Source organism: Odocoileus virginianus, chromosome 17, assembly GCF_023699985.2.
Source record: "Odocoileus virginianus isolate 20LAN1187 ecotype Illinois chromosome 17, Ovbor_1.2, whole genome shotgun sequence".
Taxonomy (NCBI): domain Eukaryota; kingdom Metazoa; phylum Chordata; class Mammalia; order Artiodactyla; family Cervidae; genus Odocoileus; species Odocoileus virginianus.
Window position 1 is genome coordinate 11,852,688 of NC_069690.1, and position 27,524 is coordinate 11,880,211.

Genomic DNA, 27,524 nt, shown 5'->3' on the forward strand with positions numbered 1-27,524 from the left:
GTCCACTCAGCGTTTTCTGGGTCTGCGTGGTATGCTCTCTTCACCCTCGTATGATGGACAATACCTGCAACTTTAACTGCAGCAGGGGTAGTTAGAATAACATAAGGGCCCTTTCACCAAGGGGCTAGCAAATCATGTTTCCAATCTTTGACCCATACTTGGTCACCAAGCGTAAACTCATGAATCTGTTCCCCAAAGGGGAACGGCACCCTTTCTTGTACAAACTTAGTTACCAGATTTTTTACCTTACCCAGTTCCATCTGCTGTGAAATCCTATCCCCCCTTACCTGAAGCAAATGTGTTGACACCTGTTTTTTTTTTTTTTTTTGACACCTGTTTTATTATGGGAGGGGGCCTCCCATACACAATTTCGTATGGAGAATAGCCTTGGGACTGTGGGGTCATCCTGAGTCTGAGCAGAGCCGTCGGAAGCAAGTCCACCCAGAAGCAGTCAGTCTCTATGATCCACTTGGAGAGTCTCTTTTTTCTTTTTTTTCAGATCAACATCTTATACTTTATAATACACTCACAAATTTTTACACAAATTTCATGTTTACAAGTACAAAAAGGCAAAGAACCTCAAAGAATCAAAGTAACTGTATCGTCGACTACATTCAGTAGAGTTAATACTGTTGTCCCTGTTCTTCATCTTCTAAATCCAGAAGGGTACTGTGAATCCATCCCCCATGTGGACTCTACTTTCAGAAGTTGGAGACTGGGTGTAGTTCTGCACACGTCTGGGTTTCAACAGAGCTGAACTGAGATTCCATCGTGTTCCAGGCCAGACTGGCCAGAAGAAAGTCATCCATTGCTGTTTGAGTTTCATTGCTGGTGAAGAATAGGCTCCCCAAAGTTTCAAAGCCAGAATTCATGGTCTGTGTTTCGGCAGTGTTCAACTGAACTTTGCTTTCCAGGGCAGGCAGGTTTTTGGCAGTGGAGATTCCGTCAGTCTGGGTCTCTGTGTCAGATGAATCAGTACTCATGGAAAAGCTAGAGTGTTTCAGGATACTTCCCAGTGGCAGACGGGGGCTACTGTCTAAAAAAGAAGTTCAGGTCTGTCTGTGTCTGTGTGTCAAACATCTCAAGGCCTAAGAAGCTAGAATTCCCCCTACAACTGTAGGCCTGGGCAGAAGGGTCTACAAGGAAGAAGTCAGTTTGGGTTTCTATGTCCAGCGACTCCAAGACTGGCTGAGTGGTCATGGTGCTAAGCTCACTCTCCTCGGTTTGTGTCTGTATATTTGAGGCTGAAAAGAACTCTTTGATATCAAAATCAATTGCAGGGTTCTGGGTTGGGCCAGATGGGAGCTGGGTGTCAGGTCCAGTATTTGCGTCAGACAAAAGACTACGATTGTCCAGCATCTGACCAGGTAGGTTACTTGACGAGATATTTTCTAGATCACTTAATAAATCCATGGTTTGGGTCTGATTATCTGTCATGTTCTGTGATGAAAGCATACTATTTGGTGCACTGAAGTTTATAATTGGGGTGGATTTCTCAATGTCTTGAGTTAAAGTTTTAGGGTGGTTCTGAGGTAACAAGTCATGAGTTACAGTCTCTGCTAAGCCGCTGCTTATAATATTGTCTGTAGACACACCGTATGATGAATGGACACTCTCAAAAATGTCTCCACACATTATAGCTTGGTCCATCTGTACTCGGTTCTCTGCTGGACTTTGCATTCTGCTGGTCTGAGTTTCTCTGGAGATCCCACCTGGCTGGAAACTGGCATCTATAAATGCATCAGTCTGAGCAGCGATGGTTGAGGTTACCTTAGAACTGGGCAAAAAAGTCTGAGTTTGAACACTAATGGGAAGGGAAACCTGGGAACCAAATGTCAAATCAGTTTGCAAACAGGATGACACAGAGGAGTCAGGGCTGGCCCACTGTGCAGACGGCATGAACTGTGGTGTGGTGTAGGACAGGTCTGTCTGTACATTGATGGAAGAAATGCTGTTCTTCTGACAAGTGTTCCCAAGTTCTTGTAATGGGCTAAATGGACTTTTACCCAAGTTCACTTGAATACCTGTGCTAATCGGCTCAACAGCAACAAGATTGACAACTTTTGAAAGAGGGAGGCTCACCTTGAGAGAGCAGGCCTCCGAATCCAGGCCGAGGATCAGGGTTCCAATGGACAAGGGCAGTAAGTGCATGGCCCCAGGGGCAGAGCCCTGCTGGTAGATACCCAACACCACAGGCTGGGCCGAGGAGTCGGCTGTAGGCACGAAGACGGGCACAGGAGAAAACTGCATGACGGGGAGTTTAACCAAAGCCACTTTGGGCTTTGGTAAAAGCAACTTCTGAGGGTACCTTGAAGCTGCTGGAAGAGTCTGCTGTTTGGCATTAGAGCTGCAAGAGTCTTCAAAGGAAGCCACCAGCTTTATTTCTGAAGTTTCTAGTTCTGGAGCATCTGGTCGTGGAATTGGTTGGTTGCTCAGTGATTCAGCGGTCTTCCTGGACGGAGAGTCTCTTTTTTAAGTGTCCAGTTGGTTCATTCCACCATCTCAGAACTCTGGGCCTATACGCAGTGTGCAGTTTCCATTTGATGTTTAAAGTTTTGCTTACTTGTTATACTAAATCAGCTACAAAAGCCGGGCCATTGCCTGATCCAGTGCTGGTAGGAAGCCCAAATTTGGGAACTATTTCCCTAGCAGGCACCAGGCTACTTCTGATGCCCTTTCAGTCCAGGTAGGAAAAGCTTCTACCCAACCCGAGAACATACATGCCATGACCAGCAGGTAATGGTAGTGTCGGTGAGGTTTCATTTCAGTGAAGTCCACTCCCAGGTGTTCAAGGGGCAGCGTGCCTTTCAGCTGAATACCCGGAGGTTTTTGTCTGAATACCCGAGAGGCAGCATTAACCTGTGAGCAGGCAGCATGGCCTAGGTGGGTCGCTTGGTGTGTTTGGCTTACCAGAGTGTGTGCTAGCTCCTCCGGTACCAATACTTTGCCACTTGGCAATTCCCACCATCCCATTTCAGTCTTGATGGCCCCTTCCCCTCTGGCTAACCTGACAGCCATTGTCCTTGTTTTATCAGGCTAGTGCCATCAGTATATAGGACCCAACTAGGGTCTGGAACCTTGAGCCCTTCTTTAAAACAAACCCCAGATACCTTATCTCCTCCTTGCAGATCTGTACCTTCTTCGACACCCGGTAACCTGCTTCCATCAGCAGCTGGAGCAGTGCATTTGTCCCTTTCCAGCATTTTTCTCGGCAGCCAGCAGCAGGTCATCCCTGTATTGTAGGAGCTGACATCCATACTCTTCTGGATGGAATGAGTCCAGGTCAGAAGCCAAGTCTTCCCCAAAGATGGCTGGGGAGTTTTTAAACCCTTGTGGGGGGGGGGGGGGAGTCCAGGTGAGCTGTTGTTTGGTGCCCCGACTGGATCTTCCCATTCAAAGGCAAAGATGGGCTGTGACGCTGGGGCGAGGCGTACGCAGAAGAAGGCATCCTTGAGATCTAGGCAAGTGTAAACTTTAGTCCTCAGCGGGAGGAGGCTGAGTAAGGTATAGGGGTTTGGAACAGTGGGGTATAAAGTTACAGTAGCCTGGTTGACTAGCCTGAGACCTTGTACAGGCCTATAGTCCTGTCCTTCCTTTTTGACTGGCAGGATCAGCATATTCCAAGCCGACTGGCACTCTACTAGAATGCCCACTTGTTTCAATCTATTGATGTGGGGCAGTATGCCAGCCCAGACCTCTATCGGTAGTGGGTACTGGCGCTTTCTAACCAGGATGGTGCCTTGTTTGAGTTCTGTTCCCAGTTCCTATCACTGGGGCTTGATGCTTAGCCAGCCTGGGGGGAGAGGGGGGTTATCTTCTGCCCAGACCTCAGGGAATAATTGAGTTAGTTCTCTCTCATGCTCTTCCGGCCCACCCGGTTCTTCCTTCGGAGGCTCATGCAACCTCCACTCATCTTGTGGGGGTAATGAGAGAGACAGGAAGTAAGTCGTAGAGTCCATCTGGAAGGCGGGCCTCTCAGGGGAGAAAGTCACTGGTGCTCCTAGCTTGGAGAGCAAGTCTCTCCCCAACAGGGGTACTGGGCACTCAGGAATATAGAGGAATTAATGAATCACTTGGTGCCCCCCCCCATCTGACATTTTCTGGGCTGGCAAAACGATTTAATCATTTCTTCTCCTGATACCCCAGTTACACTGGTAGTCTTTTTGGACAGTGGTGCCGCAGGTTTTGTTACTACCAACAGTTCTGCTCCTGTATCCACCATGAAGTCAATGTTTTGGTCCCCCACTTTTACCCATGGGAGAGCCCCCCCATGGGCTCTCGGGGACCTGATATTTCTGAGCCCTGGCAGCCCTAGTTAATTTCCAAGTCAGCAAGCCCCACAACCGTGGGAGCTTCCTCTTCCTTCCTTGCCTTAGGGCATTCATTCTTCCAGTAGCCAAAAGCTCGGCACTGGGCACACTGGTTTGGCTGTAACCGGCCCCGGGGCCTCCGTTGGGACCGGTTGAAGGGCTGTCCTGTCCCTGGGGCAGAGGAGGTTTTCCGGAGGGCCTGAGATAGACTTTCCCAGAGCAGCAGCTAGCACTGTAAGTCTCTTGTCTGTTCTCTTTCGTTCCCCCTGGCTCTCTGGCAGAGCGCAGTCTCTGCTTAATTCCAACACCTTCCTCCCCTTCTTGTCAGTACTCACCGGGAGAGGCAGGTATAACTTGGGCAGTTGGGCTGGAGACGGATGCTGGAAGTGTTGGCCAGAGGCTTCTGTCACCGGGATGGGAGCCTGCCCAAACGGAGGCTCTACGAACTCCGGGAGAGCTGGCGGAGGAGCAGTAGCTGTTGCAGGAACTTCACCTGGCCCTGGATCGGGCATTAAGGCGGCCTCCGGTCCTGGTGGAGCACTGGGAGGCAGGTGTGTCTTTATCCAGCATGGGGGAGGGGTCAGGTCATCCCCGTCCAAATCCTGTAGAATTTCCTTTTTTATCATCAATCAATTTTTTGTGCCATTAATATTTTTCCCTTTCCCTTCTGGATACAGAACCTTGTCCAAGTAGGAGGGTCTTGAGCTAATCCTAGCCATGAGTCAATATATGGATATTGATCCAGGTGTCCTGGCTCTCCTGTGACTCCTGTATAGACGCTTACACTATTTTTGAGTTCATGGTGTTCTCTGGTGGCCATCCTACTCCCACAGGGGGCCATTCAACCTCACAGAGTATGTGGAGGTGGTTAGGCTTCATCTTCACCCGATCAGTTCAGTTCAGTTTGGTTGCTCAGTCGTGTCCAACTCTTTGTGACCCCATGAATCGCAGCACACCAGGCCTCCCTGTCCATCACCAACTCCCTGAGATTACTCAAACTCATGTCCATCGAGTCAGTGATGCCATCCAGCCATCTCATCCTCTGTCGTCCCCTTCTCCTCCTGTCCCCAATCCCTCCCAGCATCAGGGGCTTTTCCCATGAGTCAACTCTTCACATCAGGTGGCCAGAGTATTGGAGTTTCAGCTTCAGCATCAGTCCTTCCAGTGAACACCCAGGACTGATCTCCTTTAGGATGGACTGGTTGGATCTCCTTGCAGTCCAAGGGACTCTCAAGAGTCTTCTCCAACACCATAGTTCAAAAGCATCAATTTTTTGGCGCTCAGCTTTCTTCACAGTCCAACTCTCACATCCACACATGACCACTGGAAAAACCATAGCCTTGACTAGACAGACCTTTGTTGGCAAAGTAATGTCTCTGCTTTTTAATATGCTATCTAGATTGGTCATAACTTTCCTTCCAAGGAGTGTCTTTTAATTTCATGGCTGCAATCACCATCTGCAGTGATTTTGGAGCCCCCCAAAATAAAGTCTGACATTCTTTCCACTGTCTCCCCATCTATTTCCCATGAAGTGATGGGACCAGATGCCATGATCTTAGTTTTCTGAATGTTAAGCTTTAAGCCAACTTTTTCACTCTCCTCTTTCACTTTCATCAGAGACTTTTTAGTTCCTCTTCACTTTCTGCCATAAGGGTGGTGTCATCAGCATATCTGAGGTTATTGATATTTCTCCCGGCAATCTTGATTCTAGCTTGTGCTTCTTCCAGCCCAGCGTTTCTCATGATGTACTCTGCATATAAGTTAAATAAGCAGGGTGACAATATCTTTACCCCATAGTCTCCTCCTAATCCCTTCTTTAAATTTTTAATCATGCACTCCAGTACAGTTGCCTTAGATTCACTTCACCCCATCTTGCTTACCTTCTCAGACCTTCTTCTACTTTTCCTTTTCGTTCTGTCTATGAAGTTCTCAGTACCCTATGTACTTCTGCTATTTCCACTCAGTGACACTTAAATTGCCATTCTGCCTCCTTCCTAATTGGGGTGAGAAGAGCCTTACCTGCCAGATCCCAGAGGGAAAAGGAGGATCGGCGTGTTTTCACCTGCCGGTCAGCACAGCAAAACCAGAACACCACGTGGTCCAAGACTGTTTCTCCCTTAAAGTCCATTCTGCCTTGGTGGGCTTGATCAAGTGAGGATGAAAACACAGATGGGTTAAATAGCCAATGTCCCAGGCCATCTCCGGAAAAGCCAATTCATACTCATGTATCCCCCTCCTTCTAGCCTGACAGTTCCGAGCGGGTCAAGAATTTCACAGCAGATGGGACACCTCCTGGGGGAGGGCAGAATATGAGCATACAAGGACCAGTTTCCTATCCTAAAAATCCTCTGGCGATCACTGGTGATAATTTTCCCTGAGACAGCGTGGACACCACCTCCTAAACGACCTTCACAAATTTCCTTCCTAAGCCCTAGCACACTCCTCAACCTATGTACCAAGCAATCGCTGCCACCTGCCTATTCCAGGCTCCTGTGGGTCTGTGCTCCTTCTAATCCCTCCCAGGGGGGTGATCAGGACCCCTCTTTCACCCTGCTGGGTGGGTTCCTCCTCACCTGAGCGCTCAGTTCCCCTGCTGCCATCCACTACCTGCTAACGTTATAGGTCCGGATGTTGAGAAGCATAATCCTTCCAGAAGGTGAGGCACCTTCCCCTCTCTAGAAGATTCGAGCTCCTCAAAGTGAGGAGTTTCCCAGCCCAGCACCAAATGTTGTAGCCACGCGTTCTGGGAAACAAACTTACTCAGAAGGACAATGCAGATAGTGGAGTGCAGTTTATTACACTGGGGGGCCCAAGGCAGAGTCTTCTCTTGGCCAAGGACCCCGACCAGCATTTGTGAAATTTTATACCCCATGTGTACGTGTCTGAACCCACCACCTTGTAAGTCATTCCTTGAGACTTACATAAACAAAGGAAGGGTAAATACAATCCCAATAACCCCATCATTCATGTGCCACGTGCTCAGACAGTTAAACAATTAGCCAATAATCAATAAGCCTGAGGTTACACTCCGACAGGTACAGAAAATTCATGGCCTGTCTGGAGGAAGTGGTGATTAGTGTCTGTGCTCTCTTAGGCGATGAGTGGAGGCCAGACAGAGATGCATTCCGGGCTGGGCCAAGCTTCTGGATCCTGATCTCAAGTCCTAGAGGCTTTGTGGGGCTTGGAGCAGTGTTCAGAGGATAGGGCCCCAGTTTGAGGTAGGCGATGAGAGGGAAAGAGGCGGGGAGGGAGCCCGAGCCGACCAAGCCTGGGAAAGTTGGTGTTCCAGAACTGCGGAGCCTACTACGGAGATCCTAGTCACTCCCCTGGAGCCTCCTTCCTGTTGGCCTGGAATTCCAGTGTAGACGCTGACTCTGGTGCTCTTTACAACGGAACCTCAGACACTCGAAGGCCCAGGTATGCAGCCTCCACTTCCTGCCCAAGATTCAAAGGAAAGATAAGGGCACCTTTTAAAGGGAAATTAAGGTGTGGAAGGGCTATTCTAGGGGAGGGAGGCAGAGCGGTGACCTGGTAAACGCGAGGGAAGTTATGGACTTGGAGGACCCGTGTAATTGGCCCTTTGTAGGGCTCAGATTACACACTTCGGGCCAGGGCCTCCCTGCAGCGGAAAGGTCACCAGCGCCTCTGGGGCCTGTCTGTCCCGGTCAGAGAGAAGCCCCGGGACTTACCAGGCTAAGGCAGAGGGGGAGGCGCTTGCAATGGGCGGCCACTTGTGGCTCTGGGAGGGCCAGCGCTGGTGACTTGGGAATCCTAACAAGTTCCTCCTCCCCATCCCAGTGCCAGGATGAAGCCCAGGGTTCCCACTAAATGTGACTCCATCTAGACACAACGCCCCATCTCCTGAACTTGCATTTAAGGCACCTGTCCAAATGGTCCCTGGTCACATCCACCACAGATAATCCCAGGGTTCCACCTCCTCGCTATTTCAACCTCCTGGAATTTCTGATTCCACCACCTGGAAAACTCTACCCAGTCAGGCTTGAACATCCCGTTTGGCCTGAAATGTCCTCGCTCCAACACCTCCATCCCTGCTTTTGTACCCAATGTCACTCTGCAGAACTCTCCCATCTACCCTTGTTATTCTCTCCCAACAAGGCCCTGAGCTTCCCTGACTCAGGAATTAGGTTGGCTTCTCCCATAGCAGCACTACACAGCAGAATACAGTAGGAGCGCCACAAGTATCTGTCAATCAAGCTTTGTCTTGCTTTACTCAGCGTGGGTAGCATGGACTGAGGAAAGGTGAACTCCTAAGGGCCACTGGCTCAGGATCACCCACGGAGTCTCAGTGAAATGACTGCTCCCTGATCCGACTGCCGGCCCCAATTTGGGTCCATCCAGTTGTAGGATGTATTGGCAGTGTTATGAAAATGCCATGGTAGGGGGAACCTTATGGTCTCAGGTGTTCTGAATTTCTTTGACAGGACTACAGGCCCAGAGATGGGCTGTGATTTGTCGCAGGCCACCTAGCAAAGTAGCAGAGGGCCAATGTCAAAGTTTGTTTTTTTTTTTTAAGACGTGACCAGATTGGGAAAATCGCTTTCCATCCCCAGAAAACTGAACTAGGGAAAACCTAGGTGTCGTGTGTGTTACTGCTGGAAAAGCCTCAGATGGCCCTGGCCAGGGTGAGACCACTGATAATCAGCCGCACTGGCGCTGATCCTTGGCTTGCTGGGCCGGGATAAAGGAGGGACTGTAAAGACCGTTGTTTGTCTCACTCATTCGTTTTATAAGACCCAGAGACAAGAGACATCTGCCCCGAAGCCACACGACGAGGTAAGGAGCGGGCCTAGGATACAGTTCTCGGAACTGACCTGTTCGAGAACAATTTCCTTCCACGTGAAGGAACCTCGACCTCCCAGACACCCATGAGGCAACCAGCCAGCGAGGGCCTCCAGTTTAGCTAAGTTTCTGCCTGAGTCTCGGGGAACTACCTCGGATTGAGTGCGCGACGCGCGACTTCTCCTCTCGAGTGAAAAGCGAGACCAAGCGATTGGTCTCTCCGCCGGCGTAGCTGAGCGCTGATTGGCTCTGGCTTGGAACGAGCGATGCGGAGGCGGGGCAGTGGGCGGGGCTTGACGCGGCGCCTGCTAGTCCCGCGCAGACCTGGCGCCGTCTGGCGCGCTGGGAACTCGGAGGCCAGATCCTCCGGCCAGTCTTCCAGAGCTCGGCGAGTGCTGCAGGCTGGGCAGGGCCCGGGGCTTCCCTCGCTTCTCGCCGCTGTGAGGTCGAAACCTCGCCAAGCCCGCCTTTTATATCGTCCTCAGTCTGGCGCCTCCTTGCCTCACTCAGAGGCCCTTTTGAGGCTCTCAGGCGCTGTTTGTACCGTCGTTAGAACTCACAACTGCACCTTCAGTGTCGATTTCGAAGCAGTGGTTTTCAAAAGAAATCATTTTCCACCGGCCCTCCCGTGCTGAAAGCAAGGTTGGGGAATCTAGGTTCCTGAACACATCTCCATACCCTTGATCTCCGGGGTTCTGCCTCCAAGCATATTCCTGCTCTTTCTTTGTTGCTCATAATACACAAAACGGTGACCTTGGAACATTGGTCACCTGATCACCATTTCCTCAGCTGAAAGGGGGACAGATTTGAGTAAGATTTGAAATAACAACAACAAAAATCACAACAGTAGCAAAAAGTTAATAAGTACCATGACATCTGAGAGAACAAACTGGCAACAAACAACTCCATTCTCTGAAAGGGAAATTAATTAAAAACTCAGAGGAGATGCCAGAACACTTAGCTAGCAGGTTTAAAGAAGAAAAGGGTGGGGTGGGAGGGGGACTTCCCTAGCAGTCCCGTAATTAGGACCCCAGCCTCCACTGTAGGAGGGTTCCATCCCTGGTGGGGGAACTGGAAGCAGCATGGTGTGGAAAAAAAAAAAGTAAGGGGCTCTGGAAAATTCCTAGCTGTATTGATACAGTAATCCAAGCCTACAGCTCAGAAGGGCAGGCCCATCAGGGTTAGAGACTGGCCATTGTCCCAGCTTTCCCTGCGGGTTCATGGGCTTTGCTGCCTGCGTTTAAGGTGGAGCCACAATCACACATAGGTTCCCTGAGGCAGTGCTCTGATGAATGTGACCCCAGTCCATTCATCCTACCCCCAGTCCATGTGTCCTACCCTTTGGACAGTGTGATCACTGAGGCCAGAAGCACCTCTGAAGTCCTCTTATATTTATGTAATTATGGGCCAGGGCCAGCCCTAGAGGCCAGAGGCAGATATTCGCCCCCAGGAGCCGCCTGCACTGGGGCAGGGGCAAGGAGCTCAGGGAACAGGACCCTGGAAGAAAGGATTCTCCTTTATTCCTTTGACCTTAGAAAAAAATTTTCTATATTCCATGAATTTAAAAAAAAATTTTTTTTTCCACATAACTACAGATTTTCCAGCCCTCTTAATAGAAACTTGGAAGCAAAACTCTGTTTTGACATTTCTCAGCACCGGACTGCAAACAGCTGGAATCCTTTAACTGGACTGGTTCAGGGTGACTGCATTGGCCTAGTATTCCCAGTGTCACTTTTTAACTCTTACAGCCCTGCAGTGTGGGTGGTATCACCCCATTTTACACATGGGGAATGCAAGGCTCAGAGAGGTTCAGGGCCTTGCCTGAAGCCACTTAGTTAGCAGTGGCCGATCCAGTGTTCTGATTCAGATCATGTTCTTCATGTCAAAGAACACTTTAAATGGATAAATTGTATGTGAATTATATCTCAATACATTTTCTAAAAATATAGCAGTCACAAATTTTAGCCGTAAGAGGAGTATGTTTAGAGTAATATTTTATGGGTGACAACACAGTGACTCATTGGAAAAGAACTTGATGCTGGGAAAGATTGGGGGCAGGAGGAGAAGGGGACAACAGAGGATGAGATGGTTAGATGGCATCATCGACTCAGTGGACGTGAGTTTGAGCAAGCTCTGGGAGATGGCGAAGGACAGGGAAGTTTGGCATGTTATACAGTTCATGGGGTTGCAAAGAGTCTGACACAACTGAGCAACCAAACCACAGCACAGTGACCTTATTTTGATCGGTTCTTGGACAAACTTATGAAGTGGCTTTATTGTGTCTCATTTTATCATGTTCTCAGAGTAACTGTGTGTGACGTTGGTATTCTGTGATTGTTTATGTCCAACAGAAGGACGTGAAATGTCCAGCCAGAGACCTAGCTCTGAGTGTTTGAGGTCTGTGAACATCAGATCCATTCTGGTTGTCAAAGGCTGGTTTTTCTCTTCCTCAGCAGACACTGGGAACCTCAGCTGGGCCCTCAGGGACCCACAAGAATGCGAGTAAACACTTGGAAAGTCCACAGAAACTCTAGTCCCACCCTCCTGCTGGTGTGAGCCTGGGCTCTCGTGCCTGGGACCTGGGAACTGGGGACACCAAGCCAGAGGAGAATATGCGTCATCTGTGATACAGGCCTGTTTTGTACTTATTATGTTGTTGCTAAATCAGAATATTTAGAGGCCGAAGTTTGCCCCACTGTCTCTGCCAAGGAGTGCCCCCCGCCCAATACTCCAGTGATTACTTCCAGCACCCTCCCTGCTGGTTCCCCCCCCCCCCCCCCCCGCCAGGACTCCCTCCATAACTCTGGGAGGACTTGGAGGGTGAGGCTGAGGGGCTGAAGCTTTTTCAGGCCTGGCAGTAAGGGGACGTTTCCTGTCTCTGCCTGCTCTCCACTGCAGAGATCCAGGTTGCAAGTTCAGGTTACTGATTAAGACATATTTTGTGTTGTGATTAATTTCAACAGACATTGAGAGGTATCTGGACTCCCTGTACACCCTTCCTGGTATCCATCAAAGGATACCGAGGACAGGTCAGGTAGAGGCTGGGGTTCCTGTTTCAGAGAATGTGTTGGCCTTTCCCTGATCTGTCAGGACCAGGCGTGCAAGGCCTCGTTCCCTGTATTTCTTCCCCATGTCCAGTGTGGGTCCTGGCAGAACTGAATTTAAATTTTACATTATCTAGGGTTGGGAAAGGATAAATTAGGAACTTGGGATTAATATATCAGTTCAGTTCAGTTCAGTCGCTCAGTTGTGTCCAACTCTTTGTGACCCCATGAATTGCAGCACACCAGGCCTCCCTGTCCATCACCAACTCCCTGAGATTACTCAAACTCATGTCTATCGAGTCAGTGATGCCATCCAGCCATCTCATCCTCTGTCGTCCCCTTCTCCTCCTGTCCCCAATCCCTCCCAGCATCAGGGGCTTTTCCCATGAGTCAATTCTTCACATCAGGTGGCCAGAGTATTGGAGTTTCAGCTTCAGCATCAGTCCTTCCAATGAACACCCAGGACTGATCTCCTTTAGGATGGACTGGTTGGATCTCCTTGCAGTCCAAGGGACTCTCAAGAGTCTTCTCCAACATCACAGTTCAAAAGCATCAATTTTTTGGTGTTCAGCTTTCTTCACAGTCCAACTCTCACATCCATACATGACCATTGGAAAAACCATAACCTTGACTAGACGGACCTTTGTTGGCAAAGTAATGTCTCTGCTTTTTAATATGCTATCTAAGTTGCTCATAACTTTCCTTCCAAGGAGTAAGTGTCTTTTAATTTCATGGCTGCAATCACCATCTGCAGTGATTTTAGAGCCCAGAAAAATAAAGTCTGCCACTGTTTCCACTGTCTCCCCATCTATTTCCCGTGAAGTGGTGGGACCAGATACCATGATCTTAGTTTTCTGAATGTCGAGTTTTAAGTCAACTTTTTCACTCTTTCACTTTCTTTTTTTTTTTCACTCTTTCACTTTCATCAGAGGCTTTTTAGTTCCTCTTCACTTCTGCCATAAGGGTGGTGTCATCTGCATATCTGAGGTTATTGATATTTCTCCCGGCAATCTTGATTCTAGCTTGTGCTTCTTCCAGCCCAGCGTTTCTCATGATGTACTCTGCATATAAGTTAAATAAGCAGGGTGACAGTATACAGCCTTGACGGACTCCTTTCCCTATTTGGAACCAGTCTGTTGTTCCATGTCCAGTTCTAACTGTTGCTTCCTGACCTGCATACAGGTTTTTCAAGAGGCAGGTCAGGTGGTCTGGTATTACCATCTCTTTTAGAATTTTCCACAGTTTATTGTGATCGACACGGTCAAAGGCTTTGGCACAGTCAATAAAGCAGAAATAGATGTTTTTCTGGAACTCTCTTGCTTTTTCGATGATCCATCAGATGTTGGCAATTTGACCTCTGGTTCCTCTGCCTTTTCTAAAACCAGCTTGAACATCGAAATTCATGGTTCACACATCACTGAAGCCTGGCTTGGAGAATTTTGAGGTCAGGGTTGGCGGCCGAGAGGAGCTACCCAAGTAAGATGGTAGGTGCTGTGAGAGGGCATCAGAGGGCAGGCACACTAAAACCATAATCACAGAAAACGAGCCAATCTGATCACAGGACCACAGTCTTGTCTAACTCAGAGAAACTAAGCCATGCTGTGTGGGGCCACCCAAGACGGTCGGGTCATGGTGGAGAGGTCTGACAGAATGTGGTCCACTGGAGAAGGGAATGGCAAGCCACTTCAGTATTCTTGCCTTGAGAACCCCATGAACAGTATGAAAAGGCAAAATGATAGGATACTGAAAGAGGAACTCCCCAGGTCGGTAGGTGCCCAATATGCTACTGGAGATCAGTGGAGAAATAACTCCAGAAAGAATGAAGGGATGGAGCCCAAGCAAAAACAACACCCAGTTGTGGATGTGACTGGTGATGGAAGGTCCTATGCTGTAAAGAGCAATATTGCATAGGAACCTGGAATATTAGGTCCATGAATCAAGGCAAATTGGAAGTGGTCAAACAAGAGATGGCAAGAGTGAACGTCAACATTCTAGGAATCAGCAAGCTGAAATGGACTGGAATGGGTGAATTTAACTCAGATGACCATTATATCTACTACTGTGGGCAGGAATCCCTTAGAAGAAATGGAGTAGCCATCATGGTCAACAAAAGAGTCCGAAATGCAGTACTTGGATGCAATCTCAAAAATGACAGAATGATCTCTGTTCGTTTCCAAGCCAAACCATTCAATATCACGGTAATCCAAGCCTGTGCCCCAACCAGTAATGCTGAAGAAGCTGAAGTTGAATGGTTCTATGAAGACCTACAAGACCTTAAAAGGTCTAACACCTTAAAAGGAACTAACACCCAAAAAAGATGTCCTTTTCATTATAGGGGACTGGAATGCAAAAGTAAGAAGTCAAGAAACACCTGGAGTAACAGGCAAATTTGGCCTTGGAGTACAGAATGAAGCAGGGCAAAGGCTAATAGAGTTTTGCCAAGAGAATGCACTTGTCATAGCAAACACCTTCTTCCAACAACACAAGAGAAGACTTTACACATGGACATCATCAGATGGTCAACACCAAAATCAGATTGATTATATTCTTTGCAGCCAAAGATGGAGAAGCTCTAAACAGCCAGCAAAAACAAGACCGGGAGCTGACTGTGGCTCAGATCATGAACTCCTTATTGCCAAATTCAGACTTAAATTGAAGAAAGTAGGGAAAACCACTGGACCATTCAGGTATGGCCTAAATCAAATCCCTTATGATTATACAATGGAAGTGAGAAATAGATTTAAGGGACTAGATCTGATAGACAGAGTGCCTGATGAACTATGGATGGAGGTTCATGACATTGTACAGGAGACAGGGATTAAGACCATCCCCATGGAAAAGAAATGCAAAAAAGCAAAATAGCTGTCTGAGGAGGCCTTACAAATAGCTGTGAAAAGAAGAGAAGTGAAAAGCAAAGGAGAAAATGAAAGATATTCCCATTTGAATGCAGAGTTCCAAAGACTAGCAAGGAGAGATAAGAAAGCCTTCCTCAGTAATCAATGCAAAGAAATAGAGGACAACAACAGACTGGGAAAGACTAGAGATCTCTTCAAGAAAATTAGAGATACCAAGGGAACATGTCATGCAAAGATGGGTTTGATAAAGGACAGAAATGGTATGGGCCTAACAGAAGCAGAAGATATTAAGAGGAGGTGGGAAGAGTACACAGAAGAACCATACAAAAAAGATCTTCACGACCCAGATAATCACGATTGTGTGATCACTCATCTACAGCCAGACATCCTGGAATGTGAAGTCAAGTGGGCCTTAGAAAGCATCACTATGAACAAAGCTAGTGGAGGGCATGGGATTCCAGTTAAGCTATTTCAAATCCTGAAAGATGATGCTGTGAAAGTGCTGCACTCAATATGCCAGCAAATTTGGAAAACTCAGCAGTGGCCACAGGACTGGAAAGGTCAGTTTTCATTCCAATCCCAAAGGGATTAACATATATGTACTACTGTATGTAAAATAGATAAACAACAAGGTTCTACTGTGTAGCACAGGGAACTGTATTCAGTATATATATATATTTTTTGTCATATTGCTTGCCTTTCGGATCTTCATTCCCTGACCAAGGATTGAACCTGGGTCCCAACACAGAAACACAGAGACTGCCGAGTCCTAACCCCTGGACTGCCAGGGAATTACTTCATTATTTTTATTAAATACTTACTTTTTGGCTGCGCTGAGTCTTAGCTGTAGCATATGGGATCTAGTTCCCTGACCAGGGGTTAAATCCAGACCTGCTGCATTTGGGAGCCTGGAGTCTTAACCACTGAACCACCAGGGAAGTCCCATCCTTTCATTAATTTTTTTTTGTTCCTTCATTATTATGAGCACATAACTGTTCACAACAGAACCTCGTTATGCAATAGAATTGCATTTCCTATTTTGTAAAATATTTTGTTTTTCCTGTAGTTAATAGTTGACCTATCTTTCACTTGCTTAGTTTCTTTTGTAGTTCATGCATTTTATGCCATAGTTCAGAACTCTTTCCCCAAATGCTTTATCACTCCTATGTTTTCTTCTAGAATGTTACTCCATATGTTTAGGTCCATGATCCATTTTGAGTTAACTTTTCTATGTAGTGTAGGATTGTTGTTGAATTTTTTGGGGGGAGGGTGCATATGGCAAAGATTGTTTCCTCACCCACCCCCCGCCTGCCCCCCACTCCTGCCATTGAATTGCTTTGGTGCATTTGTCAAAAATCAGTTGACTGGGAATTCCCTGGTGGTCCAGTGGTTAAGACTCCATGCTTCCACTGTGGTGAACAAGAGTTCTATCCCTGGTCGGGGAACTAAGATGCTGTAAGTCCTGCAGTGTGGCAAAAAAAAGAAATCAGTTACCCATATAGTGTAGGCCTATTTCTGGGCTCTCTATTCTGTTTCTGTATGCCTATTATTAATTAAGTCCCGATCTGACCTTGGGAGCCAGCAAACACCCGTTGATCATGCTGACAGGCTCATACGTGCCTCCAGCCTCCTTACCCTGCAGAATCCTGGAGGCTCCTAGACCTCCTGCTCCTGTCTGGATTGGGAACTGCCTGGTACTGCTGCCATATAGCTCACCGGACACCATCTCTATCCCTTCATCTGGGGGTCCCCAGGCCCCCTCCTATAACAGGTCCTCTTTTTCCGGATCCCATGGCTTCCTCATTCTTATTTTTTTTTTTTTTTAAGCTCCTCTGGGTCTTCACGGGGCGGGTGGGAGCTTCTCTTATTGAGGAGTATGGGGTCTAGAGCTTGCAGGGTCAGTAGTTGTGGTGTGTGGGCTTAATTGCCCTGTAACATATGGAATCTTAGTCCCTAACTAGGAATCGAACCCTGCATCCTCTGCGTTGAAAGGCAGTGTCTTAACCACTGGACCACCAGGGAAATTCCCTTCGTTCACGCCTTTGTGTTTTTTTGTGGAGCACGTTCTCTGGCAGTTTCCTGGTAGAGGCACATGGAAGGTAAGTTTTTGAGACCTTCAACATCTAATGATATTTTCTTTCTACCCTCACATTTGGTTGATATTTGAATGAGATAGTTCCTAAGTTGGAGATAATTTTCCCTCCAAAGTTTGGAATTTTCTTCTCATGTGCTATAACAATTCATAGTCCCTAGTGTCTGATTACTTTTTTTGCAGAAAGTTTTAAGACTTCTTTATCTATGTGTTACTGTGTTCAGTGGCTTAGTCGTGTGTGTGACTCTTTTGCAAACCCATGAACTGTAGCCTGCCAGGCTCCTCTGTCCATGAGATTGCCCAGAATACTGGAGTGGGTTGCCATTTCCTCCTCCACGGGATCTTCCCGACCTGGACCGAACCCATGTCTCCTGCATTGGCAGGTGGATTCTTTACCACTGAGGCACTGGGAAGGCCATTGTCGGTGCTGGGCCTCGAGTGGTATTTTTCATCCATTGTGTGTGATACGGTACGAGTCCCTTCAACCTGCCAACTCATGCTCTTCCATTATGGGGGTTAAAAAAATAAAATAGGCCTACCATTTTCTCTTTATAGAACTCCTACTAATATCTATGTTTCTTAGCTGTTTTTAAAAATCTATTCTGTAACTCTCCTTTCGGGGAAATTTTTCTCAACCTTAGCCTCCAATTCTGTCTGTTTTGGTGGGATGAGGGGATACAGAATTGGGGATGGGGGCAGAAGAGGGGATGGGGACCCCTGGAGATGTGTAGGGGAGTGGTTATTGCTTTGTGCACTGCCCAGTTTGATGTTCCCAACCTTCCCCTGGGTAATTCAGGTTGTGGAATTCTAGTTCACTTGGATGCCTAATCATTCAGTTTGGCAGGATCCCTACCACACTGGACTTTAGGGAGGTCCCTGCAGTAGCCCCTCACTTTCCCTCATTCTGCCAGGCCTGCTGGATATATGTGGACTCACATTCCTGGCATAGCTGTGACTCAACTACTGCAATGAGCAGCTTAGACAGCACTTCTGGCTCACTGCCTGAGGGCCCAGCACATGCAGGAGGTGTCAAACTCCCTCCAGGCCCCCGACCCTCCCCAGGGTCTGCCCAGCAGCCCCTGTCTTTCTTGGATGGTGTTCATATCCTCGCTGTGGCTGTAGGCATGTTCACCCAAGGAGTGACATGTTGACCCTCAGGCCACAGGAGCCTTCCATGTGTCCTCCTAGGATTATGTTGTTGAGAGCCTGGAGTGGTTATTTATTACCATGGTAACCAGAGCTGTTTGGCTTTGATGGAGGGGACCTCCATTAGCATCAGCTCCTTGATGGATGAAGTGGAGATCTGGGGACAGGAAGGTTCCAATAAGCTGAAGAGCAGGAAGTTGGGGGAAGTCTCTGGTGGTCCAGTGGTTATTGGAACTCGGCACTTTTACTGCTGTGGCTCCAGGTTCAATCTCTGGTTGGGAAACTAAGATCCCATAAACTGTGCCCACCCAAAAAAAAGTTGGACTTTCTCTGGGGTTTTGGTGACTGCACCACGCCTTCTCTGCCCCCGTTTTCTTATCTAACTAATGGGTTACTAATATCCACTTTGTCTGCTTCTTGGGGTCACTGTGATGCCCTGGACAACATTACTGATTAATTCATTGCCAGAGGGGCTACCCTTGTGGCACTAGTGGTAAAGAATCCTCCTGCCAATGCATGAGACATCAGAGACTACAGATTCAATCCCTGGGTTGGGAAGATCCCCTGGAGGAAGGCATGGCAACCCACTCCAGCATTCTTGCCTGGAGAATTCCATGGACAGAGGAGCCTGGCAGGCGACAGTCCATAGGATCACAAAGAGTCAGACACAACTGAAGTGACTTAGCACAGCACATGGGGGCAACAGTATGGGACCCATGTGTTGGGGGGTGGGGTTAGACCTTCTCATTCTGTGGGTGACTGTCCCCTCCTATCCCACACAACCATCTTCAGGCACTCATCCAGGGTGAATAAGGAGGGGGTCAAGCAACTTGATTCACCATGCAGCACAATAGCCAATTAAAAAAATCCTCATTCTGAGATGATTCAATAGTCTTGAGGCTGCTGCCTGTGGTTCCTCTTGGTGTGAACTCAGCCCGGCCATCATGCATTGTCGCCCAGGCTCTTCAAGCCACATCCAGCCAGAATGTACTATACGCCCTGGAGAGCCTTAAACTGGAGTTGCCTAGCAGCTGTGGGCACTGGACTTGGGTCCTTACACGAATCTGAGGAGACCAGAACTTGATATTTATTTCTTCCAAGTGAATGCTGGCCACACTCAGCTCCTTTGGAGCACCCTCTCAAAACTCTCTTGTTTAGACTTCTACTTCTTTCTCTCAGCCTGAACAGAGGCTTGGCTGATGATTAGGAGGTAGGACTGAGTTCTGGGCTGCTTTGAAGACCCTGTGGGGTCACGGGGTGAGCCAGAGCACAGTAGGTCCAATGTGGGCTTGGTCCTAGGCACCAGGGGGCTGCTCCTTCAGCATCTGACCAGCCCTCTGTTCTGGACTAATTTCTGCCCTATAGCCAGCTTCTTCATGCTGCCCAGTATCATGGCCATCACGGTTACACTCAAGTCACTGACCAACTGAGTCATTTACTCTTTCAAGGGCAATATTCAGGACTCCAAGTTGAAGAGCTCTTCACTGGGGACACCTGATTTCGCCTACCTGTCTGGACATTGAGTTGGGGGGAGGGTTGTGAACACCCACAGAAGTCAAGGTTATTTGGCATGGAGGGAGAGACATCTTTACTGCAGGGAATGTGTATGTCTGTCTCACCCCACCCCCTCAGGGAGCAGGGCTTCCTAGGTTTGGATGCAAGTGGGAAGAATTGAGTTCCTGCAAAGTGAGTGGACCCTCCTCTGGGCCCAGTCTCCCCACAACTCATAGGACAAGTCAAAAAGGGCCCATGAAGATGCCCATAGTCCTACTGGCTTCAGGATGGAGCACAAAAATTGACTACTGTCCACTCTGGAGTCGTCTGACCCCCCACCCCCCCAGGCAAACATAGGCTCTCCCTGGGCCTTCTCAGGGAGCTCGGGCCACTGTGGCGATCCCAGTTTAAACACGCTAGGCAGACAAGGATCCTTGCGGATTATTAGGCCAGTGTGAACGAGGCCGGAGCCTGCCAGGATGGGAACGGCAGCTGCAGGCGGGACTGCTGTCTGTTCTATGTTGGTGGGGCCCAGGACGCTTCAGCACCGTGGGCTGGACAGCGCCTTCGGAGCAGTGGGGCGGGGCCCAACGGGAACAAGTGTCATCTCTTAACCAGAACTCACCCAGGGGAAAGGGCTGGGTTTCCGGGCAGGCTCCGAGCGGGGGAAGGGGGGGAGCAAGTCATCCTGGCCCTAGTGCGGGCCTGCGATTTGACCAAAGAAGGGAAGGCAAAGAGGGTGGCAAACTAAGGCTTTGTAAGGGTGAGTGCACTTGGCACAAGAAACCTGAGGAGGCTGGGGTCCTCTCTGCGGCTGAGATGAGATGCAGGGTTCCTGTTAAGGCATGATTAAGTCCTGACCCTGGCCACTCTCGGCTGATCACAGCTCCTCTATGGGGACTAATTTCTGACCAGTCCATGTCCGAAGGCTCCTGGACCCAGAGCTTCCTGGGCTAGGTCTCCCCAGCTGGGACCCCTCATCCTGGACTATGCACCCTGGGAGCAGAGGTCACGGGGCAGGTCACTGGTTTGCGCCCCTCTCTGCCTCCCCACCCCACCCCTGTCCCCAGGAAAGGCTTCTCCCCATGGCCCCAGTAGCCCCTCTGGGCACATAGTAGAAGCAGCTCCATAATTATTTGTCAGGGGACTAGCCTCACCCTTCTTTCTTCAGGGAGGATGGCCTGGGCTGGAAAACAGAGCCTGGAGCTTTTGTTAGCTGACCCAGCCAAACTCCGGACAAGCTCTCAGGGTCCTGGGGGCCTTGTGTTTGTTTTTGGACACTGTCCTGGGGTTTGCTGTGGCTGTGAGGCAGGGGGACTGTTTCTCAGCCACTGGTACAGATCCGCCTGACCCCAGTGCCAGGACTTGTTATGCAAGTGACGTGGTTGGGAAAACTGGCTCTGCACACACACCAACACTTATTGCTACACCTGCCCAGTCCTACCTACCATACACTGTACAGTCGGGCTACTGGCCCAGAGAGGGGCTGTGAACCATCCCAAGCCACACAGCAGGGCAGGGGACGGACAGTGCTGGGTAGGACCTGAAGCATCATGGAAACATCATTCCAACTGTAATAACCTGTGAGGGAAAACCAGGGAAATGCAGCTCGGAACTTAGCCTCCCGCTATGTACTCATGGACTCCCGCCTTTGTCACGGCCACACATACGTGGACAAGCTCTCAGGGTCCTGGGAGCCTTGCGTTTGTTTTTGGACACTGTTCTGGGCTTTGCTGAGGCCTTGAGGCAGGGGGACTGGTTCTCAGCCCCCAGCTGTCCCCTCCAGTCCCCAAAAGTGGAGAATGTGACTGAGAGAGTGGTGACTTGCCAGCTGCCAGGAGAACCAGGGCTGTTTGGATCTAATTGGGAAGAAGAAGTGCAGATATATCGGCTGTCTCCAGGTGTTTGTGGTTGTTTTTATTTGTCTGCACAGGTTCTTTTTTAGGGAGCAGGGGGGCCTTCCCCGATGGCTCATCAGGTAAAGAATTCACTTGCAGGAGACACAAGTGAAGCAGATTCTGTCCCTGGGTTGGGAAGATCCCTTGGAGGAGGAAATGGCATCCCCCTCCAGTATTCTTGCCTGAAAGATCCCATGGACAGAGGAGCCTGACAGGCTATAGTCCAAAGGGTCACAAAGGGTCAGACATTACTGAGCTACTAAGCAAGCAGGGTCTTTTTTTTTTTTTTTTAATTATTATTTGGCTGCAGTAGGTTTTCTTGCTGTGTGCTGGCTTTTTCTGGTTGCCGTGCAGTCTTTTCATTGCAGTGACTTGTCTTATTGTGGAGCACTTCACCAGTTGCAGCTAGCAGTCTATTAGAGACACTTAGAACCTGGGGGCAGCTCACAGGAGAGCCAACCCATTTTGTGGGCGAGTAGCCAGTTTTTGGGTTTCCCTGGTGGCTCAGCTGGTGAAGAGTCTGCCTGCAATTTGGGAAACCTGGTTTCGGTTTCAGGGTCGGGAAGATCCCCTGGAGGAGGGCATGGCAACTCACTCCAGTATTCGTCCCTAGAGAATCCCCATGGACAGAGGAGCCTGGTGGGCTGTAGTCCATGGGGTCTCAAAGAGTCGGACACAACTGAGTGATTAAGCACAGCACAGCCAATTTTTATAGCCTCAAGACAAAGAAAATTCCTACTGGAAGGTAATTAGGTAAGTGGTTAGGACACTACAGGGTGAGTACTAGGGAGGGTGTTTTACCTAGTTTGGGATCAGGGAACCAGCCTGTTTAGATCACGAGGCTCATGGCAACAGTTGCTATGGGGCTTGGTCCATTTCAGAGATTTTTGTCCTGTGATCTTGATACAGGGCTCCACATCTGTGACCTTGGTCATTAGGGCTCCACAAGGGACTCTAGTCTCTTGTTCTTGGGATGGCCTGTAAGTTCCAAGGGTGTCAAACTGAAACCTCTCTTCCAGAACATTCTCTAACTAGAGCAGCAGTTCACGCCTCTCACCCAGATAAAGCAGCTGCTGCCCCAGGGCGCTGTGACACCAGGGTCTAAGTGGGCGACGTCAGAATCACCGGGGAAGCTTAGGCGTGAGGACAGTCGCGGGCTCAGGTGCAGCTCTCGCAGGGCACGGGGTCGGGGGCGGAGGGAAGTGCGGGGCTGCGGCCCCGGGTGGTGCTGCTCTGACGCCCGCTGGAGCCGTGAGAGGTTACGGACAAACTCAACTGGGGGCTTGAAACTAAAGAGACACCAAGAAGAAACTGGAAGAAGAAAGAGAGAGGTAAGGAGAGACAGGGACAGGAAGAAAGAATTTCAAAAGGCGCAGGTAAATCGGACTCCCTGTCTCCTCCCGGTTCCCAGGGTGAGTGTCCTGAATGGAGACTGAGAGGGAAGTGGGGCTCTTGGGCCCCCAGTCCTAGCTTCTCCTGCTTGTTAGAAAGTGTAGGGAGTTCTCCAAGCTGTGGATTGTGCTGCCTTTAGGACTTAATCTTTATGAAGGAGTCTAATGTATCCAAACCTTTATAGTAAGGCTGGCTGCTCACTGCAGTTTAAGTCAACCAGCCCATGTTTGTTTTCCACAGGCTGTCTGGAAGAAGGCTTGATTTCTCCTGAGATCCATAACATTCTCCTGATTGCATGGTTGCTTGGCTACACCGCGAGTGTTCTCCTTTTTTGCAAAATGCATAGGCTGAGAATCTTTAAGTTCTGCTCTTTCTTGCTTAGCAATTCCACCTGTAAGTCATTTCTCTTTTCTTACGTATTACTGAATGCAGTCAGGAGGAGCCAAGTCATGCCTTCAATGCTTTGCTTAGAAATCTCCTAGCTAAACATCCAGTGGCATCACTTGCAAGATCCACCTTCCACAGAACTCGGGAACAGGAACACAATTCAGCCAAGTTTTTTGCCACTTTTTACTAGGGATCAACTTTCCTCCATTTTCCAGTGTTGTTTATTTCCTCCTGAGACCTCAGCAGAATGGCCTTTACAACACACATTTCTACCAACATTCAATTCACCATCACTTAGATGTTCTCTAAGAAGATTGATGTGAAGAACTGACTCATTGGAAGAGACCCTGATGCTGGGAAAGATTGAGGGTATGAGGAAAAGAGGATGACTGAGGATGAGTTGGTCGGATGGCATCACTGACTCAATGGGCATAAGTCTGAGCAAACTCCAGGACATAGTGAAGGACAGGGAAGCCTGGCATGCTGCAGCCCATGGGGTCACAGAGAGTGGGACATGACTGAGCAACTGAACAAGAGCAAGAAGACTGAGGCTTTCTCTGCAGCTCTCCTCCTCTTCTGAGGCCACACTCAAATTGACTTTGAAGGTCCCTGCGTGGCAGTGTAGGCTTTTTCAAGGCTGCATCTCGAAACTCTTCCGGCCTCTATCACTACCGGGTTCCAAAGCTGTTTTCACATTTTTAGGTTCCTGGTACCAATTTCTGTCTTAAACCATTTGGGCTGCTATAATAAGAATACTATAAAATGGGTGGCTTGAACAGCAAATGTCTAGGAAAATGTTTACTTGCGTTGGGTCTTAGTTGCAGCACGTACGCATGAGGCATGTGGGGTTTTTCATCACTGTGTTCGGGCTCTTCCCTGTAGTGCTGGGCTCAGATGGCCCACAGCATGTGGGATCTTAGTTCTCTGATCGGGCATTGAACTCACCCACCAAGGAAGTCCCATCAGCTTTTTATCCTCACAGTTCTGGAGGCTGAGAAGTCCAACATCAAGGTGCCACCAGACTTGGTGCCTGCTTCACAGACTGTTATTCACAGAAAGAGGGCAGGAGAACCCTCTGGGAGGTCATTCATAAGGGCACTAACACCATTCACAAGTGCTCCATCCTCATGAGCTTATCACCTATCAAAGGCCCCACCCACCTCTTAATACTATCACATTGGGGGCTGGGATTTCAGCATATGAATTTCGAGGGGGTGCAAATGTCCAATTCATAGCAGACCCCTTGCCAACACTTAGTATTGCCAAACTTTGCAATTTTAGTTACTCTGGTACATTTATGGTATTACATTGTGATTTTAATTTGCATCTGATATCATTTTCTTTTTTTTTTTTTTTTCCTTTTACATTTTTAAAATTTTATTTGAAAAAATTATAGATTTACACGAAGTCGCACAGGTACTTCAGAGAGAGTACTCTTGCCTCCTAGTGGTTACCTCTTACATAATGTACAGTATCAAAACCAGTCAACTCACACTGGGTACAGTATGTATGTATGGTTGTCATTTTACCACATGTAAACGCATGTAGCCCCTATTGTAACCAAGATACAGACTGCTCCATCACCACAAAGATGTCTTCTTTTCTATCCCTTTATAGTCACACACATAGCTCCCTTCCCCTCCAACATCCCTAACTCATGGTAACCACCAATTTGTTATTATTCTGTCATTTAAAAATGGCAAATGGATGAAACCATACAGTGTGTGATATGCTGAGATGATTTTCACTCAGAAGAACGCCCCTGAGACCCATTCAAGTTGTTACAAGCTGTGTCACTAGTTCACCCCTTAAATATTCCATTTACTGCAGTAAATCATGATGTTACTATAGGACATTTTGGTGGACTTCAGTGTTTGGCATAAAGCTGCTATGAACAATTGTGTACAGGTTTTGTGGACCTAAATTTTTACTTCTCTGTTACCAATATCCAAGAGCGCAAATGCTTGGTCACATGGTTAGTGTAGTTAGTTTTAAGCAAAACGATTCAGCTATTTCTCAGGGAGGCTGTCCTGTTTTATGTTCCCACAGGCAGTGTATGAGTGACCCAGCGGCATCCCTGGCAGCATTTGGTGATACTAGTAATCATCTTAGCCATCCTGGTACGTGTGTAGTCTGCCTCACGTTAATCCTTCGGTTGTGTCTGACTCTGCGACCCCACAGACTGTAGCCCGCCAGGCTCCTCTGTCCATGGAATTCTCCAGGCAAGAATACTGGAGTGGGTTGCCATTTCCTGCTCCTCTGATATCATTTTCCTATGGCCTGAATAACTTTCCTGTGCAGATCTGCTGATGAAGGAGTCTCAGGGCTTTTATTTTTACTAGATTCCTTTGATCTCTGTTCTAGGGAATGTATGGTGAGAGATGTCTGTATGTTGACTTGCAAATGGAAGAAGGTGTGAGAAAATGAAAGTGTGGGGTTTGGGTGGTAGTGACCTTTAAGGTCTGTGCTCTTCTACCAGTTCTGCTGAGACAATGCAATTATTCTCTCTCTCTTTTTTAAAAACTATATTTTTGACTGTCGGGTCGTAGTTCATAACACAGTCTCGGTGGTTGCAGCACACAGACTCTCTAGTTGCAGTGCAGGAACTTAATTGATTCACAGCACGTGAGATCTTAGTTCCCTGACCAGGGATCGAAAGCCACGTCCCTGCATCACAAGGCAGATTGTTGACAACTGGCCCAGGAGGGAAGCCCTTATGTCTTTTGTTGTTTGGAAGTTCTCCTTGAAGTCTAATGGAAGGTCAGACTGTCATTGTCTCGAGCTGGGGAATCAATGGCATTGCAAGATAAAATAACACGCAGAGAGTTGAAATCAGATGACTTGGAAGCCACTCCACCAGAACCTCAGGCTGTCTTTATTTGATTCCTACCAACAACCTCACCCCTTTAACTTCTGAAGCACTCTCTCAGATACCAGAGAATAAGTGGAAGAGTAGGAGATGAAACCAGCTGTATAGGTTCCCTAAACACACCACCGTGGACATTTCTCTTGGTGCAATCAAGAGGGTGGAGGGTTAGAGGTATTAGGACTGCAGAAAGAAGCTGGGATTTAGCACAGTTCCACAGGGAGCCCAGCTTTATCAACCTCTAGCCTCGGATACGGCCATTATGCAACCTATATGCCCACCCCATCATGGCATCAGGAAAGACGCAGGGCACTGGGTGCGCCCTAGTTAGTCATCTGAAAGTTCCAGAAGCACTATTAGGCTTTCATTAAGCTAATATGGGGTGGCCAGCTTCCAGCTGGATCTCTGCCCGAGGGGTTGCTAAGAGGCGCGGGTCGGGGGGGCAACGTCGGGAACTCTCCCTGGACAGCCAGGCGCATTTGGAGCTCTCGGCTGGCCTGGCGTGGGCCTTGCTTTCATGGAAGAGTCACTGCTGCCCATCCGGTCGTCGGCTTCAACTCGGCACTCTTGACCCTCTTTCTTGCGCAGGCCAGGCTTGGGTTTGCTTTTCCCTGCGTGGTACGCGTTGCCTCCCACCCAAGGTGCAAAGTTGGGTGCCAGAGGCGCTGCAGACCTGCTCTGGCGCCGGCCGCGCCAGGACCAATCTCGATCTGGGGCGCCCTCTGGCGGTGCTCGGTGCCGGACCTGGGCCTCCACTTTCAAGACAACGCCTCTAGTCTTCGGCGTGGGCGTTGGGCTGGACCTGCCTGGAATGTGCTGGACAGCGCCTGCCAGACAGCGGGGCTCTGGAAACCATTCTGCCTTGATTATTACCTCTCCTCTCTCCAGGTTCTGCTCTGCGCCTCAAGCTGACGCTGAGAAGACGTGAGACAGCCTTAGCTGCTAGGAGGGCGTGATGGGGGACCATAGAGAGCCAGGGCAAATCTGCGGGCGTCTAGTTGTTGGGCCCAGAGTCATACCTGTCTTTCTGCTCTGAACTAGCCACTGCCCAGAGGAGCTGTACCAGGCTTCTGTCGCTGCTTCTGGATGTTCCCCAACCTCCCCGCCATCACAGTTGAGACACCTCCTTTCCTGGATATTGGAGTGGGGGAGGGGGTCCATGGAAGATGGGGGTCACCCAGAGTAGAAGAGGTATTTCTACTGAATGCAATGTGCATGAGAGGAATTCCAGGAAGTTTCT

General features: G+C 48.8%; 1 protein-coding gene across 1 annotated transcript; it reads right to left on the reverse strand.

Moving 5' to 3' along the window:
* Window positions 1-343: 343 nt before the first annotated feature.
* On the reverse strand, window positions 344-27,393 carry LOC110142832 (ATM interactor-like). The gene is given in 8 exon segments (XM_070478460.1): window positions 344-1,043; window positions 1,045-2,452; window positions 4,372-4,481; window positions 4,646-4,767; window positions 9,263-9,548; window positions 22,697-22,950; window positions 26,815-27,111; window positions 27,348-27,393. Coding segments are annotated over 8 exon segments (2,865 nt in total). The 3' UTR covers window positions 344-701.
* Window positions 27,394-27,524: the final 131 nt, after the last annotated feature.